Source organism: Panthera pardus, unplaced genomic scaffold (assembly GCF_024362965.1).
Source record: "Panthera pardus isolate Hobbes unplaced genomic scaffold, ASM2436296v1 HiC_scaffold_17, whole genome shotgun sequence".
Lineage (NCBI taxonomy): Eukaryota > Metazoa > Chordata > Mammalia > Carnivora > Felidae > Panthera > Panthera pardus.
In genome coordinates this window covers 147,816,111-147,832,686 of record NW_026526732.1, presented here as the reverse complement: position 1 = coordinate 147,832,686, position 16,576 = coordinate 147,816,111, and the positions used below count along the sequence as shown (strand labels likewise).

The following is a 16,576-nucleotide window of genomic DNA, read 5'->3' as shown; positions in this document are numbered from 1 at the left end:
TCACAGTCTGCTCTCTCCACAAGCAGGTTGAATTCAAGTTAAAACAGTGCCTTAGAAGATAGGTGGCTTATGTTCCAGTTCTCTTGATTCCCCAAAATGCACCAAGACAGATTTCCCTGTGCCTTTCAGTCTCATCAAATTTCCTGTCCTGCCTATCTCCAGGTTCGTTGGGAACTCAGATGAATACACGCTGTAGAATCACTCTGCAAATTACTCACAGGTAAGGTTTGGTTGTTCTCGACACAAAGGTTGTTAGAGGTAGTGTGAGGTAACGGATAGCTTGGACTTTGAAGCTAAAGGAATCCAGATCCACTCCTAATCAGCAGTATGACCTTGAACTTGTTACTTAACCTTCCTAAGCCTCGTCTCCTTTGTCCAGCTTGCAGATAAGAGATGCAAAAACGGTTGACACATAGTAAGAGCTCAATGAATTTAGCGATTAAGAGACAATGCACGTGCAGACAGCCTGAAAAGCATAAAATACTCCATAATGTAAGCAGTATGCCCTCTGTGGGTTCGAGGCTCCTAAGCCAGCTCCAGTATTAGCGCCCAGGTACCGAGGAGGTAGGGTGAAGAGGGGGACTGCAGAGAAAACTACTCTGAACCTCGAATCCCCACCGTCGGGCTCCCATGGAGCGCCAAGTTGCACCCACGGTCCCTAAGCTTGGTGAAAAATGACAAAAATGACTGGGGAAGGGGCAGATGCAGCCACCCTCACATTCGCGGGAGGGATCCAGCTCCCACTCGAAAACGCCGCGCAACCAACCGCAATCACAACTATCCAGTAGGGGTTAACTAGTGCGCTCCCTGCTGCAGTCGCTAGGGGGAGCTCGTCTCGTCCCTCGCCCTAAACGGGTCCTCGTTTGCGCACGCGTGATTCCTTCCCTCCAGCGGTTTGCCCCCACACCAGCTACGTTCGAGCGGCGCGTTCCAGGCATTTTCCGACTTAAAGCCCTCCGGCTACGGGCCGACCGGAAGCCCAGAGGAACTACTGCTAGAGGAGGGGTGGGTAAGAGAGGTGGAAGTGGAGCCGGAAGCGTGACTAACCAGGCGGCCTCCCCAGGCCTGCGAAGCAGGAAGGACAAGGTGCCGGCTTGGCGGGGTGTGGCCTCGGGAGGCGGAGGGCGCTGCGATTGGCCCTCGGCTGTGGCGACGGCGACGATTGGCCCCTGAGTGCGGAGGGAGGTGAGAAGGGTAGCGGCGGTTGGAATTCAAAAGTGGCGGGTGTGGCGCTAGGCTGGTAATCGCTGGATTCCGGAGCGCGCGTCCCTTGTGTCGCGAGCTGGCGAGAGAACGTGGGTCCCAGGAGTCCCGGCGCCCTGTCCTCTTCTATTGTGGTCCCCTGGCACGTGCGGCACGGTGCTGGACATGGAGCCGCAGGTGAGTAAGAGCCGCCTTGGATCTCCTGCCCCCGATGCTGACGAGCCCTTGGCTCCCGGCCGGCCTTGGTCCTGCCGGCTTGGAAGGCGAAGGTCCGCGCGTCCCCACGCATTGGAAAGGGGTGAGGGAGGGAGAAGGCAGGGAGCAGCCCCAGAAAGTCTGAGTGTACGTCTGCCTGCCCTCCTCCAATTTCAGGGAGTCTCAAAACACCTTTCCTCGCTTTCGTGTCTCCAGGATTTCCCGTTTCGAATTCTCAGGATTGTCTGACTGGTACCCACTTCTCCATTCGTACCGACGATTGCAGTCCGTGATTGAGAAGGCAGAGTCCTGAGATTCCGTTTACCTCTGGGGAAATGGTGCCTGAGGCCAAATCCCTGCTGGTGTTCTTTCCTGACCTCTCCTGGTTGCCTTCGCTTCGGAGTGTAGAAAGGGGATAGAGGGAATGGGGTAATCTGAACTGAAGGACTCATTCTCTTTCCTTCCCCAGATTTTACAGCGATCTCTGCCCCCTGAGGCTGGTTGACTTAGTTTCTTCTCTTATCAGTGCCACTGCACCCCACAACCATCTGCAGCCTCCCCTGTCCAGTGGAGAAAGATGTGTGACAGCCAGAGTGTACTGACTTTTGGTGCCAGAAAAAGGCTCCTCCCTGGATGCTCTGTTTGTTAGTATTTCACATTCAGATTTTTCCAGAGTCAAGTTTCAACCTGAAGAGATACTCTTTGTGTCCTGACAACTAAAGAGCAGAGCAGTATGATGTGACAGCGAAAAATAGTAGAAGCCTTCTCATATGTATGCGTAGAATATTTACTGAGCACCTATTATGTACCATGCCCAGTTGTAGATACTTGGGATGCAGCAATAAACAAGACAAATCCCTGTCATCTCTATAGATGTTGTTCTATGGAAAGCTGTTATTTTATGGGGAGACAGGAAATATGTCATAAGTTATATAACTCTCTTAGAAAGTGATAAGTGCTGGGGGCACCTGGATGACTCAGTCAGTTAAGCATCCAGACTCTTGATTTTGGCTCAGGTCATGATCTCATGGTTTGTGGGATCAAGCCCCATGTGGGGCTTGGGGTTTTCTCTCTCTCTCTTTCTGCCCCTCTCCCCGACTTTTGCACGTGCACGCTCTCTCTCAAAGATAAACTTTTAAAAAAGTGTTAAATTCAATGGAGAAAAGGAAAAATCTGAGCAGATTAAGAGGGAGGAGGGGAGGCCAACTGTCAGGATGGAGTATTAAATAGAATGGTCTTGGTAAGCTCCATTATTAAGAAGGTGAGCCTTGAATAAAGGCTTTGAAGGAAGTGAGGGACAAAGGCTAGTGGATATTGAAGGAAGAGCAATCCAGGCCGAGGAAATCTACTAGAGCCAAGTCCTAAAGAACTGTAAAACAAAGCTAAAATGGAGTGAGCGAGGGGGCAAGTTGTTGGAAGGGAAGTCAGATAATGGAGAGTGGGATTGTTGACCCCACTGCTTCTTGTAGGAACCATTGTGAGGGCTTTGACTTTTACTCTGAGAGAGATGGGAAATCATTGGATGATTTTAAGCAGAGATAAGATCTGTGTTACATTTTAAGCGGGTCACTGGCTGCCACATTGAGCGTAGAGGTAGGGGGTCAGGATAGAAACAAGGAGAACTGTGAGGAATACAGCAGCTTTTCTCAACTTCTGTACTACTGACATTTTTACTGTGGGGGGCTGTCCTGTACATCGTCTGATGTTCTCAGTGTTCCTGGCCTCTACCTACTAGATGTTGGTAGCAGCTCCCACCTAATCAATGACAAATTGTCTCCAGACGTTGCCAAATGTCCTGTCGGGAGTAAAATCACCCCCAGTTGATAACCAGTGGCAAGTGATAACCTGAGAGATAATGGTGACATGGATCAGGGTAGTAGCAGTGGAAAGAGTAACACATGGTCAGATTCTGTCATCCTTTGCTGGCATTAGATATGGAATGTAATAAAATGGGAGGCCTTGGGGTTTTTTGGCTTGAACAACTGGAAGATGTAATTATATTGACTAAGATGGACAAAGCTGTAAGAGGAGTGAGTTTGAAGGGGGTTTGGATGTTAGGAGGTGAGTTTGGATGTAAGTTTGGCATATTTATTAGACTTCAAGTGGACACATTGAGGAGACAGTTGCATAGAAGTTCAGGAGCAAGGTCTGGGCTGGAGATATAAATCTAGGAGTGGTCAGTATATGGATGGTATTTAAAGCCGTGAGAGTGGACTGGAATGTGGATAGAGAATAGAAAGACCACCATTAAAGTTTGTAGAGATGAGGAGAACCTTCCATGAGAGATGGGGAACCCAAGAGAGGATGGTCTCCTGGAAGCTAAATGAAGGAAGTGTATTAAGGAAGAGGGAGTGAGTAGTTGTATCAAATGCTGCTGATGGGTCAAGGAAAGGGAAGATGCAGAGTTGACTTAGCAACATGAGGAGAGTGACCTTGTGACCTTGAGGAGAATGGTTCTGGTGAAATGGGGAGAGTGAAGGCCTGATTGGGATGGGTTTAGGAGAGAATCTGGACATAGTGAATGCTACGTAGATAGCACTTTTGAGTTTTGCTGCAAAGGGCAACAAAGAAAATACTAGCAGGGAAAGTAGAGTCAAGAAACTCTTTACAACAATAGCATGTGTTGTAGCAGGTAGGAATGATCCAGTGGAGTGAAAAGCCGATGGTGTAGAGGAGAAAAGGAAGGATTGGTAGGGCTCTTACTTAGTAGATGAGGAGAGTAGGATCTGATGTGCACGTTGAGGGGAAACATTTCTCTTATGCTTCTCATTGTGGAAAGTTGGGAGTCATTGTGCCTGGCTTTATATTATAGACGGAAGAAAAATAAACACTAAACTCTTTAGAGTTTTCCTTAATAAATAAACCTTTGAATACATTTTTCAGAGCCCACACAAATTCCGGGGAGTTAGGTCTTTAGTAGATCCATTGTGGCAGTGTAGAGAGAACAAAGGGCATTGGTTATAACAAAATTCAGTGTGTAGCCTTGGAATACTTAAAGAAAACTTTGGTTTTAACACTACATTTGGGGGCATCTGGGTGGCTCCGTTGGTTGGGCATCCGACTCTTGATTTTGGCTCAGGTCATGATCTCACAATGGGTGGGATTGAGCCCTGCATCAGGCTCTGCGCTGACTGTGCAGAGCCTGCTTGGAATTCTCTCTCTCCCTCTCTCTCTCTCTGCCCCTCCCTGTTCTTGTGCACACTCTCTGAGAAAAATAAACTTAAAAAAAAAGATAAAAAAAATACATTTGATTAATCTAAATTGATTAAAAAACATTCTTTGTATACGTACATTTCTGTAGGCAACAGAACAAAAAATGACACCTCCTTTTTTTGGGGTGGGGGCTTTTTATTTGTATAGAAGCCAATGGTTTGGATATATCAGTTTATTTAAGTATTCCCCTGCTGGTAGACATCAAATTTCATTCCTTTAAAAATGTATTGAGGTGCACCTGGCTGGCTCTGTGAACATCCTTGAATATATCACATTCTCCGTGATGTTTCTTACAACTTTATGTGAATCTGCAGTGATTTTTTTTTTAATGTTTATTTGTTTTGAGAGAGGGACAGAGTGCAAGTGGGGAGGGCAGAGAGAGAGGGAGAGAGAGAATCCCAAGCAGGCTTCGTGCTGTCAGCGCAGAGCCCTATGTGGGGCTCAGTCTCATGAACGCCGAGATCAGGACCTGAGTAGAAATCAAGAGTTGGATGTTCAACCACCTGAGCCACCATCTGCAATGATTTTTAAATGAAAAGCTTAATTAAAAGACAAAAGAAAACCAGCCCTTCCTCTTGTTCTCTTGGTTGTTGGAACCATGACAGGCATCTTGGTGTCCCGGTTTCCCCCATCTCCCTCACTGCCAAGCCAGCTCCTAGTTAGGTCAATACTTGGTTTCCAGTAAGCCAGCCCCTCCTTTTCATTCCCACTGAGAACAGAAAGACCACCATTCAAGTTTGGAGAAATGAGGAGAACCTTCCATGAGAGAGGGGGAACCCAAGAGAGGGTGGCCTCTCTCAGATGCATTTCTTTTTAGCCCTTAATCTCCTAAAACAGCGCTTCTCGACTGACTTCTATGAAAATTAAGCTCTTGCCCCAGTGCATTCTTTACATCTAATGATTAACTTCTCTCTGTTGCATCCGGAATACTGAGAGATGTGTATTTCCTTGGGAGAGTTAAGAAAGTGGATTGTTTTTTTAGAGCTTAATTATCTTGTACTCCAGTTTGGAAAGGCTGCCCTAGAAAGTAAGCTCTGGGAGGGCAGGGATTTTGTCCATTACTCTTACCCCAGCTTCTAAAACAACGTCTGGTACAGAGCAGTCTTGCAAAAAATCTGAGTGCCACAAATCCTTGTTGAATGAAGGACGAAAGGAGTGATGCATTCTCTCTGCCTGTCATAGCCCTCATCTTCTGCTTCCATTCATTCTTCACATTGCTTCACTTGCTTTTCTGGTACAAATCTAGTCATATTAGTTTCCCAATTAAAAATCATCAGGGTCCCTCTTGCCTTCAGTAAACACTTGTCGTCCTTATCATGGCATGCCAACTGCCATAATCCTTGCCTTCACCTCCCCACTTTCTGTGCACACTCCATATGTCAGCTGAACACAATAACCTGACATTCCTTGTGTGCACCCCCTTCCTTGCTTTCTGCCTAGGATGCTCGTCCTTGGCCCAAGCCATCAGGCCAACTCATCCTCAAGGTTTTTGCCTAAAAAGAGTTTTTAGAAGTGTTCTCTGACACTCTCCCCATCTGAACTATATGCCCATCCCCTCCCCTGGGCACTTTTTATGATAGCACTCAGTAAAGTTTTAATGCTCTCTTTAAATGTTTCTCTTCACCATTTTCTATGAGCATTTTGAGGGCAGGGACCACATCTGGTGGTTTGGTTACTCCCAAACCCAGATCATTTCCTGGCACATAACAGGCACTAGGTAAATATCGAGTGAATGAAGTAAGCTGAAAGACAGAGAAGACGCCTTGGAAGTAAAAGTTAACTCTTCTGGGGTGGCTGGGTGGCTCTGTCGGTTAGGTGTCCGACTTTGGCTCAGGTCATGATCTCACGGTTTGTGGGTTCAAGCCCCGCGTGGACCCTGTGCTGACAGCTCAGAGCCTGGAGCCTGATTCAGATTCTGTATCTCCCTCTCTCTCTGCTCCTTCCCCCACTCACGCTCAGTCTCTTGCTCTCAAAAATGAAATGAAATGAGATGAGATGAAATGAAATGAAATGATAAAATAAAATAATAGTAAATAAAAGTTAACTCTCATGAAGATCAGAAGTTGTTCTGTATACGTGGCGTTCTCCTGATCGTGGGGTAGGAGTAGGGTTTGCATAGGAAGGACCTGTGTTTAGCACAGAAATGTTCTGTGTCCTCAGAAACCCTTTAGTCCTGGGCAAACCAGAATGGTTGGTCACCCTAGACAGGAGTAGCCATGGAGTGGACATAATCCCCAGACACTGAATTGAGATGCTTTGGAGAGGCACTCTCTTTCTTTCCCACCGTCCCCACCTTTTACCTGACTCTGGTGGTCTCCAAACTGGGTCATGCGACTTCTGAGTCTTCTCCATGCAAGTCAACCTCATTATTTTTTATAAATAGGCTCTTTTGTATATTTTTCACATGCCCAATCAGAAGCTGTATCTGGTTCTCCACATATGCAAGGCTAAAGATGAAACTCTTCCCTAGGCCTGGCATCACAGCCCTAGCAGTTAAAAACATGGCCTCCGGAACCAGACTGTGTAGATTCTAACCCTGGCTCTGCCCTTCACTGGCTGATGACCTTAGACAAGCTATTTTCCCTCTCAGTGCCTTCCTTCTCTCATCTGCAAAATGAGGCTAATAATAGCACTTCTCAGTGGGCTGCTGTAAGGATTAAGAAGCTGATACAGATGAAGTATTTAAAACAATTTCTAAAATGTTACCTGCTCCTCCCATCTAGTCTTCAGCCTTATCTTTCTTCCACTCTCTCCCTTATGATTCTCCATTCTAGCTCAAAGAGCCCGGTGGTCTCCCAGCCGTATCATGTGCATGTTTGAGGTTTTGCCCTCTGAAAACAATGTCCATTTCTTTCTGCTTATTTAAGTAACTACCCTTAAAGTTAGCTGAAGTTTAGCGTCGTCTGTCCAGCTTTTCCCTTAGAGATTTCTCCCACTTTTGCATTATGTCCCACTTCTCTCTTTGCCTTTTGGCTGGCACATAATCTGTGGGCCCCAGTTTGTGCCCAAGAGGTACTCAGTGCTTGTTGGTGGTTAAGAGTTTGGGTGGGGGGGCCAAGAAGGGGAGTTCTTGGGACATTTGGGCTCCAGGGAGTTGTCTAAAGCTTCTCTCTTTTCCCAACAGAGGTCCCCCTTGTTGGAAGTGAGGGGGAACATACAGCTAAAAAGACCCCCGGTCAAGGCTCCTTCTCGGCTGCCTCTTCCGGGAACCAGGTTTAAGAGGGGGCCTGACCAGATGGAGGATGCCTTGGAGCCTGAGAAGGTAAGCTGGGTTTGGAAAGCTTTACATGTACATGTACGTGTATGTGTGTGTGAGAGAGAGGGACAGAGAGTGTGCGTGTCTAACTCAATCAGGGAGAGTAAATGGACCCCATTCTTGTCTTTCTCCAGAAAAGGACACGAGGCCTGGACACAGTGACCAAAATTGCCACATCCCGCCCCAGAGCACCAGCCCTCACCACAGTGGCACAGACACAAGGCCAGACCACAGGTGGGCTCTAGGGGTGAACAGAAACCAAGGGAATGGAAGTCCAGTGCTCTTCAGATTTCTTTCAATTTTAGCATATTTTGAATAGGTAATATGTTTCACTTGTTTCAAAATTCCAAAGTCATTATACAGTGAAAAGTCTCCCTCCTACCTCTGTCCCCCAGCCACCAGGTCCCTTCCCCAGGAGCAACTGTATGTCCTTCCAGGGGTGTTCTATCATGGACATGTCTCCAATATTTTTTACATAAATGGTAGCATACTTGACATGTGGTTCTGCCCCGTGTTCTTTTTTTGCTTATCTTGGTCCAACTTTTTCTTGGGGTATTGTGTGATTCCTGGTCCTGGGAAGGATACCTTTAGAAGCTGGCCACACTTCAGGGAAGAGGGAAGCTGTCTTATTTCTAATCCTCAGAAAACGCAACTCCTCTGCCCCTGGCCCAGCCAGAGTTCACACCATCCTGAGACTGGTTGTTCTTTTTCCTCTCCCCCATCTCCTGACAGCTCCAAAAGTTCCCAAGAAGACGGGACCCCGATGTTCCACAGCTGTTGCCACAGGTAGTAGTGCTTCAGAGCTGGGGCTGAGAAGAGATTTGGGGTGTGTGTAAAGGGAGGGTGTGTAAAGGACCCCCGTGCTGATTCCGTATGTTAACTCCCCAATTCTCTAGTGCTGAAGAATCAGAAACCAGGCCCTGCTGCTCCTGCCCAGAAGCCTGGAGGTAGGTGACAAACATAACCACTAGGTGAGGGGCTGGGACAGGGAAGAGAGGAGATGATGAGTACCCCAAAACATCCATCTGGTCTCCTCCCTGTCTGGAGGGAAAAGAGATATAGCAGGATGTGTGGAGGCCTTAAAGCCTAGGAGGGAGGAGAGGCAGAAAGCCAAGGCCTCCCTGACCCTGCCCTTTCTGTGCCATGTTAGCGGCTGCTCCCGTGCTGGGAGGGAGGAAACCCACCAAACGTCCGGCCTGGGACTTAAAGGGTCAGTTATGTGACCTAAATGCAGAGCTGAAATGCTGTCGTGAGAGGACTCAGACATTGGACCAGGAGAACCAACAGCTACAGGACCAGCTCCGGGAGGCCCAACAACAGGCCAAGTCCCTGGGGGCAGAATGCAGGACACTGGAAGGGGAGTTGGCCAGGGTGCAGGCCCAGGCCGAGCAGGGCCAACAGGAATTGGGGAACCTAAGGGCCCGTGTCCTGGAGCTAGAAGAGCAGCTGGGCACACAGCAGGGCTTGGTGCAAGAGCTCCAGAAAGAACAGTTGGGGTTGCAGGAGGAGCGAAGGGGACTGGCCGCCCGGCTGGAGGAGCAGGAGGTAAGGACCACCTTCTCACCAAATGCTAACCCTTCTTTCTGGGTTACCCTGAAGTCTCTTTGGGCTTAGGGTCCCTGCCTGCCTTTCTTTGGCAGTACACGTCTGTCCTCTAACCTCCACCCCAGCCCACCCCTGACTGTGTCTTATTTCTGCCCTGCTTCTCCCTGTCCTTCTTGCTTTCATAGCTCCCACCTGGATCTGTGTCTCCCTTCATCCTCTGTCTCCCCCTCTGTCTTTCTCTCTTTCTTTCCTGATCAAAAGTCTCCATGTCAGGGGTGCCTGGGTGGCTCAGTCGGTTAGGCATCTGACTCTTGATCTCGGCTCAGGTCTTGATCTCTGGGTCGTGAGTTCAAGCCCTGCGTTGGGCTGTGCTGGGCATGAAGCCTACTTAAAATAATAATAATAATCGTGGGGTGCCTGGGTGGCTGAGTCGGTTAAGTGTCCGACTTTTGGTTTCAGCTCAGGTCATGATCTCACAGTTTTGGGAGTTCAAGCCCCGACAGCAGGCTCTCTGTCACACTCTGCCTGCTTGGGATTCTCCCTCTCTCCCTCTCTCTCTGCCCCTTCCCCAACTCTGCTGTCCCTGTCTCTCTCAAAAATAAATAAACTTAAAAAAATTTTTTTTTTAAAAAGTCAGGGTGCTTGGGTAGCCCAGTCAGTTGAGTGCCCAACTTCAGCTCAGGACATGATCTCACAGTTCGTGAGTTCGAGCCCTGCATCAGGCTTTCTGCTGTCAGTGCAGAGCCTGCTTCAGATCCTTTGTCCCTCTCTCTCTGCTTCTCTCTCTTCCTCTCTCTCAAAAATAAACATTTAAAAAAGTTTCTTTTTATGTTTATTTTTGAGACACACACACACACACACACACACACACACACACACACACACACACAGTGTGAGTTGGGGAGGGGCAGAGAGAGAGGGAGACACAGAACCCAAAGCAGGCTTCAGGCTCTGAGAGGTCAGCACAGAGCCTGACACGGGGCTCAACCCCACGGACCGCGAGATCACGACTTGAGACAAAGTTGGACGCTTAACTGACTGAGCCAGCCAGGTGTCCCCAAAATAAATAAACATTTAAAACCAAATCTCCAGGGCACCTGGGTGGCTCAGTCAGTTAAGCGTCCGACTTTGGCTCAGGTCATAATCTCACGGTTCGTGAGTTCAAGCCCCGCATTGGGTTCTGTGCTGACAGCTCAGAGCCTGGAGCCTGCTTCAAGTTCTGTTTCTCCCTCTCTCTGCCCCTCCCTCTCTCACACTCTGCCTGTCTCTCTCTCTCAAACATAAATAAACATTAAAAAAAATTTTTTTTAATAAAAAAATAAAACCAAATCTCCATGGCATTCTCTCTTCCTCTTCTCATGTCCATTTGACTCCTTGGTGAGCACCAACTAGATTGAATTCCTTGCGGTTTCTCCGATGCCTCAATCTTCTCTTCAGGCCATTTTGCATATATACTTCCCTCGCTGCAGAATGTTCTTTCTGTTCTCCGTCTTTTCCTGGGTTTACTCCTGTATTTTTGGGTGTCAGCTTAGATGTCATTGTCCTTATGCCCCTTCTGGCTCTTCCCACAGCACTCCCTATTCTATTACCATGATTCCTATTTTCTTCCCTCTTTCTTTACCAGACTGAAGTCCTTGGGAACAGGGACCACCCTACCTCCATCCCCCACCTCATCATGACTTGTCCTTATTCCTCGTTGTGTCTCACCCTCTGTGTCCGTTCCGTTCTGGACAGAGGAGGCTACAGGCGTCAGAAGCAGCTCTGTCAGGCAGCCAAGCAGAGGTGGCGTCTCTGCGCCAGGAGGCTACAACCCAGGCGGCCTTACTAGTGGAGCAAGGAGAACGTCTCCATGGGCTAGAGATGGAGCGCCGGCGATTACACAACCAGCTACAGGAACTCAAAGGCAATATCCGTGTGTTCTGCCGGGTCCGCCCTGTCCTTCCAGGGGAGCCCACCCCACCCCCTGGTTTCCTCCTGTTTCCCTCTGGCCCTGGTGGGCCCTCTGATCCTCCAACCCGCCTCAGCCTCTCCCGATCTGACGAGCGTCGTGGGACCCTGAGTGGGGCGCCAGCCCCCCCCACCCGCCATGACTTCTCCTTTGACCGGGTCTTCCCACCAGGGAGTGGACAGGACGAAGTGTTTGAGGAGATTGCCATGCTTGTCCAGTCAGCCCTGGATGGCTACCCAGTATGCATCTTTGCCTACGGCCAGACAGGCAGTGGCAAGACCTTCACGATGGAGGGTGGGCCTGGGGGAGACCCCCAGGTGGAGGGGCTGATCCCTCGGGCCCTGCGGCATCTCTTCTCCGTGGCCCAGGAGCTGGGCAGCCAGGGCTGGACCTACAGCTTTGTGGCAAGCTATGTAGAGATCTATAATGAGACTGTCCGAGACCTGCTGGCCACCGGGACCCGGAAGGGCCAGGGCGGTGAGTGTGAGATTCGCCGGGCAGGGCCAGGAAGCGAGGAGCTTACCGTCACCAATGCCCGATATGTTCCTGTCTCCTGTGAGAAAGAGGTAAGGACTGATGGGTCCTGGGACTGGAAAACGGGGAGGAATGGATCGGGTGGCATCAGATGCAGGTCGATGCAGAAGGGAGCAGGAGAAAGTCGAAGGCTGAGGGGAGGGTACGTTGTGCGGGTGGGGTCGCCACATCAGCATTGGCTGGCGGGCTGGAAGGTAGATCTGTCCGTCGTACAGAACTAGGGAGTGGAGTGACGCGTGTGCCAGGGTGTTCTCCGGCCCCGGCCCACTGCATCTCAGGCCTCAGCTCCTACTACTCCTCTTGCCCAGTTCACTCTGGCCATGCTGGCCTCCTGGCTGTTCTTTAGCCTGCTAGTCACGTTCTTGTAGCAGGGCCTTTGCCTGAATGTTCCTCTCCCAGAGTGGTTTGCTCCCTCGCTGCCTTAGGAGTTTAAAGTACTGAAGCTGTTCCTGGCCGTTGTGTCTAAAATTGCAACTCTCACCCTACTTTCACATACTCCTTATTCTGTTTTATTTTGCTCCTTAGTATCTCAGCTATTCTGTGTGTTTTATTTATTTTGTTTCTTCACTGGCTGGAAAGGAAGCTTCAAGAGGGCAGGTGCTGACTCTTGTTCATTGCTACTGATATAGCTATGCGTTGACTCCCTGCCTGCTTTTGCCCCTTGCTGTTCCCCATCCCCAGGTGGAGGCCCTGCTCCATCTGGCCCACCAGAACCGGGCTGTGGCCCGCACAGCCCAGAATGAGCGATCATCACGCAGTCACAGTGTGTTCCAGCTGCAGATCTCTGGGGAGCACGCTGGGCGAGGCCTGCAATGTGGGGCCCCCCTCAGCCTTGTGGACCTGGCTGGGAGTGAGCGGCTAGACCCTGGCTTAACCCTTGGCCCTGGGGAGCGGGAACGCCTTCGGGAAACCCAAGCCATTAACAGCAGCTTGTCTACCCTGGGGCTGGTCATCATGGCCTTGAGCAACAAGGTGGGCATGGGGATGTTGGCAGATGGGACCTGGGATGGTTTGGGGCTGGTCATGCTGAACCCTGTCCTATCCTAATCACCTATCCCCCTCAACCCTCAAGGAGTCCCATGTGCCTTACCGGAACAGCAAGCTCACCTACCTGTTGCAGAACTCTCTGGGTGGCAGCGCTAAGATGTGAGTGAAAGGGACAGACGGATAGAAGAGGTTGGGTGGAGGGGTGCCTGGCTGGATCAGTCAGAGGAGCATGTGACTCTTGATCTTGGCGTCGTGAGTTTGAGCCCCATGTTGGGTGTAGAGATTACCTAAATAAATAAGATTTAGAAAGGAGGGGGCATTGGGTAGAGACTGTGATGCTGGGGTCAGGGGTAGGAAAATGGAAACCTGGTCCAGGCTCTACTCAGCCACTGATGCTGGGGTTTGGCCCCCTCTCTTCTCTCCACAGGCTCATGTTTGTGAACATTTCCCCCCTGGAAGAGAACGTGTCCGAGTCCCTCAACTCCCTACGCTTTGCCTCCAAGGTGCAGTTACCACCAAGCCCAGGCCCTGTCAGGACCCCTGGGTGGTTGTAGGCTTCTCCATTCTGACCCTTCAGTCCTTTAGGCCAAGGGCACATTCATCTGGAAAGGATTTGCATTTGTCAGGCATCCAGGGCACTACCTCTCTAGATTCATTTTTAACTATTGGCTTTTGGGTTCTTTAATTTTTAAAAATAGGTAGTTAAAAGGTCAAAACTATATAAAAGCTATATACAACAAATGAAGTTTTACCACCACCCCTTTCTCCCTACCTGCCCTATCATTTTTCTCATTTATCATTTTACTTATCCTTTCAATGTTTCTTTTTGCAAATATAGGCAATATGAATGTGCTTATTCTTTTTTATATAAAAGATCTCTCTCATATACATATGTGTGTATATATATATGTATCTATATGTGTGTGTGTGTGTGTATATATATGTATATAGTTCTGTACTTTGTTTTGCTTATCAAGACAGCCCCAAGATTAGTCCCCACTAGTACACAGAGATCATTCCATTATTTTTATGTCTGCCTAGGACTCCGTTGTGTGGCTACACCAAAGTTTATCCACCAGTTCCCTCTACTGGACACTTGGATTGTTTCCACTTTATTTCTATTACAAACAAGGCCATGTTGACTAACCTTGTACATATGTCATCTTGTATTTATTTAGTTATACCTGACCATCTTTTTTTTTTTTTTTTTTAATGTTTATTTTTGAGAGAGAGAGAGAGAGAGAGAGAGAGAGAACATGAGCAGGGGAGGGGCAGAGAGAGAGGGAGACATAGAATCTGAAGCAGGCTCCAGGCTCTGCGCTGTCAGCACAGAGCCTGATGCGGGGTTCAAACCCACAAACAGTGAGATCATGACTAGAGCCGAAGTCAAACGCTTAACTGACTGAGCCACCAGGTGCTCCTGACTATCTTTTTTTTTTTTTTTAATGTTTATTTATTTATTTTGAGAGAGAAAGCATGAACAGGGGAGAGGCAAAGAGAGAGGGAGAGAAAGAATCCCAAGCAAGCTCCTCACTATTACGCAGAGCCCGACCCCAGGCTTGAACCAATGAACTGTGAGATCATGACCTGAGCTGAAATCAAGAGTCAGACACCTAACTGACTGAGCCACCTAGGCACCCCAGTTATATCTATCTAGGGAGAGATTCCTGGAAATGGGATTTTCTGGACCAAAATAGACATTTTTTTCAGACCATTCCAAATAGTGTGAATTCAGGCCCCAAAACACACTTAAACATTAGGTGGAAGGAGGGCCGTGCCATGAATTCTCTAGGAGATTTATGCTCCCTGCACTAGAGTTAAGTCAGAAGGTCTCCATACTGTTGGTCTCTGGAGGGTAGTTTTTTCTCTGGCTATTCCCTTCCTGAGGGTTCTGGCTTTATTCAGGATCTCTGGTCAGGCGTGCCCTTCTGCTCTACTCGGGCTTACCCCAGTGGACATTGGTTGCTCCCATGGGAGTAGTCAGGTCCTTTGGCACCTTGCCCTGGTCTTCTGCTTTGATCAGGATTTCCTTTGCTGTCTTGCAAGTTTAATTAAAGTTCTGTCAACATCATTAACAGCCAAAGCATAAACTCTTTACTATCCTCTAATACCCAATTTACATTGTTAAATTTCACCTGATTGTCTCAAATGTCTTTTATATATTAGGTTTATTCTAATTGGGATCAAAGCAAGGACCACTCATTTCTTTTTGTTGGATTGTCTCTTAAATTTATTTTAATCTGTAAGAATCTCACGACCTTTTGTGATACTTATTTGTTGAAGAAATAGGGTCATTTGTCTGGTAGAATATACCAAATCTGGATTTTGGCTGGTTGCTTCCTTCTTCCATAATTTTTGTTATCTAGTAGATTTAGGGGCTTTGATTAAATTTGAATCAGTCTCACATTTCCTGACAAGAAAACTTAAATGGTGCAATACACTTTTTGTTGAGGCAGGAGGCACCTAAATATCTAATTGTTCTACTTTTAACGAATTAAAAACCAATCATTGGATTTGGGTGTTATCAACTTGATCTATCCATTTGAAAATACCCTGTTGACCTAGTGATTTCACCTAGTGATTTTATCAATGTTCATACCTAGATCTTCTATTTCATTAGGGAGTTTAATTTTCCCATTCTACACGTAGTAGTCACATTTCTTCTAGAAAGTACTTTCCTTTACCATGTATTATTTGGTTACTCTGAAATTCTGCACATATAGGAAATGAAGGATACATGCTAGATTCTTTATCAATTTCTAGTATTAGAAGTTGATATCTTGGCAACTTCCAAAGGTAACCAAGTGAGTTTTTGTGGGGGGTGGGGGAGTATCATTTTACAGATGCTTTTGTATTGATATCTATCCTTTGTAGTCATTATTCTTTCTGATGCTCAAATTGCTCCATCTTTGCCCAGTGGGAGCTCCTTTAAGTTGGCTCCTGTGCCCTTTAGACAGGACCCAAGTAGTCTTTATTCTAGATTCACTTTGTACAAATCCTGCCCTAGACTTGGGATCATTTTTCTGAGGGGCCTTGATTCCTAAATGAGTGTTGTTCATGTTTTATCTAGCTTATTAGGGCTTGGGGTCTCTGGGCCACGAAATTGCTGGAAATGGACACTCCATCTCTCTCTGCTCCTGTGTGTGGCTTCCATCCTTCTCAAGCCTTTTCACCTACTCTTTGACTTTGTGTGGTCAATGGGCATAGAACTAACCATAACTGAGGCCTGTACCTGCCTTCAGAGCCCTTGGTTTCAGTGTTTTCTGAGGGCAGCCCTAATATTGGGAGTGGGAGGTGATCTTGGAGAAAAATTGTACTTTTGGCTACTCTGAAAACGTTTTAATCTTGTCTAAACCCCCTGTCCGCAGGTGAACCAGTGTGTTATTGGTACGGCCCAGGCTAACAGGAAATGAAGACTGATCGAGATCCTGTGTGTGTGTTTAGGGATGGGGATGGGGCAGCTGAGGGATGCTTTATTGGGGGGTGGGGGGAAGGGGTGCCGTATGACCTGGGTCTATCAAATAAAGAACAGTTTTTTTTGTTTTGTTTTTTTTGTCTTTTAATAAAGGTTTTATTAGCGATTGCCCAAATCTGTAGAAATGGGAACTGTCCACTCTGCCAAGTATTTGTGCTCTGCAGGGCAAGGGCTTCAGCTTTTCTCCCCGTTAGGCCATCCCCTGCAGTCTAGGTGGCTT

The 16,576-nt window shown here is 47.9% G+C and overlaps 1 protein-coding gene and 1 long non-coding RNA gene across 4 annotated transcripts in view; one reads left to right on the top strand and one right to left on the bottom strand.

The window, feature by feature from the left end:
* The window catches only part of LOC128777747 (uncharacterized), a 28,656-nt gene extending 27,496 nt beyond the window's left edge, over positions 1-1,160 (bottom strand). For both annotated transcript variants that reach the window (XR_008423100.1, XR_008423099.1), the window contains exon 1: positions 1,048-1,160. This is a non-coding gene — a long non-coding RNA (uncharacterized LOC128777747). The remainder of the gene's footprint in view (positions 1-1,047) is intronic.
* KIFC1 (kinesin family member C1) lies at positions 1,075-16,357 on the top strand. Of its 2 annotated transcripts, none has more exons than XM_019456770.2 (11): positions 1,075-1,185; positions 7,736-7,873; positions 8,002-8,101; positions 8,600-8,653; positions 8,764-8,814; positions 9,018-9,412; positions 11,147-11,926; positions 12,576-12,866; positions 12,967-13,040; positions 13,309-13,384; positions 16,250-16,357. In XM_019456770.2, the coding sequence occupies exons 2-11, from the start codon at positions 7,847-7,849 to the stop codon at positions 16,292-16,294; spliced, it is 1,893 nt and encodes a 630-aa protein (XP_019312315.1). In that variant the 5' UTR covers positions 1,075-1,185; positions 7,736-7,846; the 3' UTR covers positions 16,295-16,357. The 2 variants fall into 2 exon arrangements, with proteins under 2 accessions (XP_019312315.1, XP_019312314.1); XM_019456769.2 differs by lacking the exon at positions 1,075-1,185 and adding an exon at positions 1,270-1,380.
* Positions 16,358-16,576: the final 219 nt, after the last annotated feature.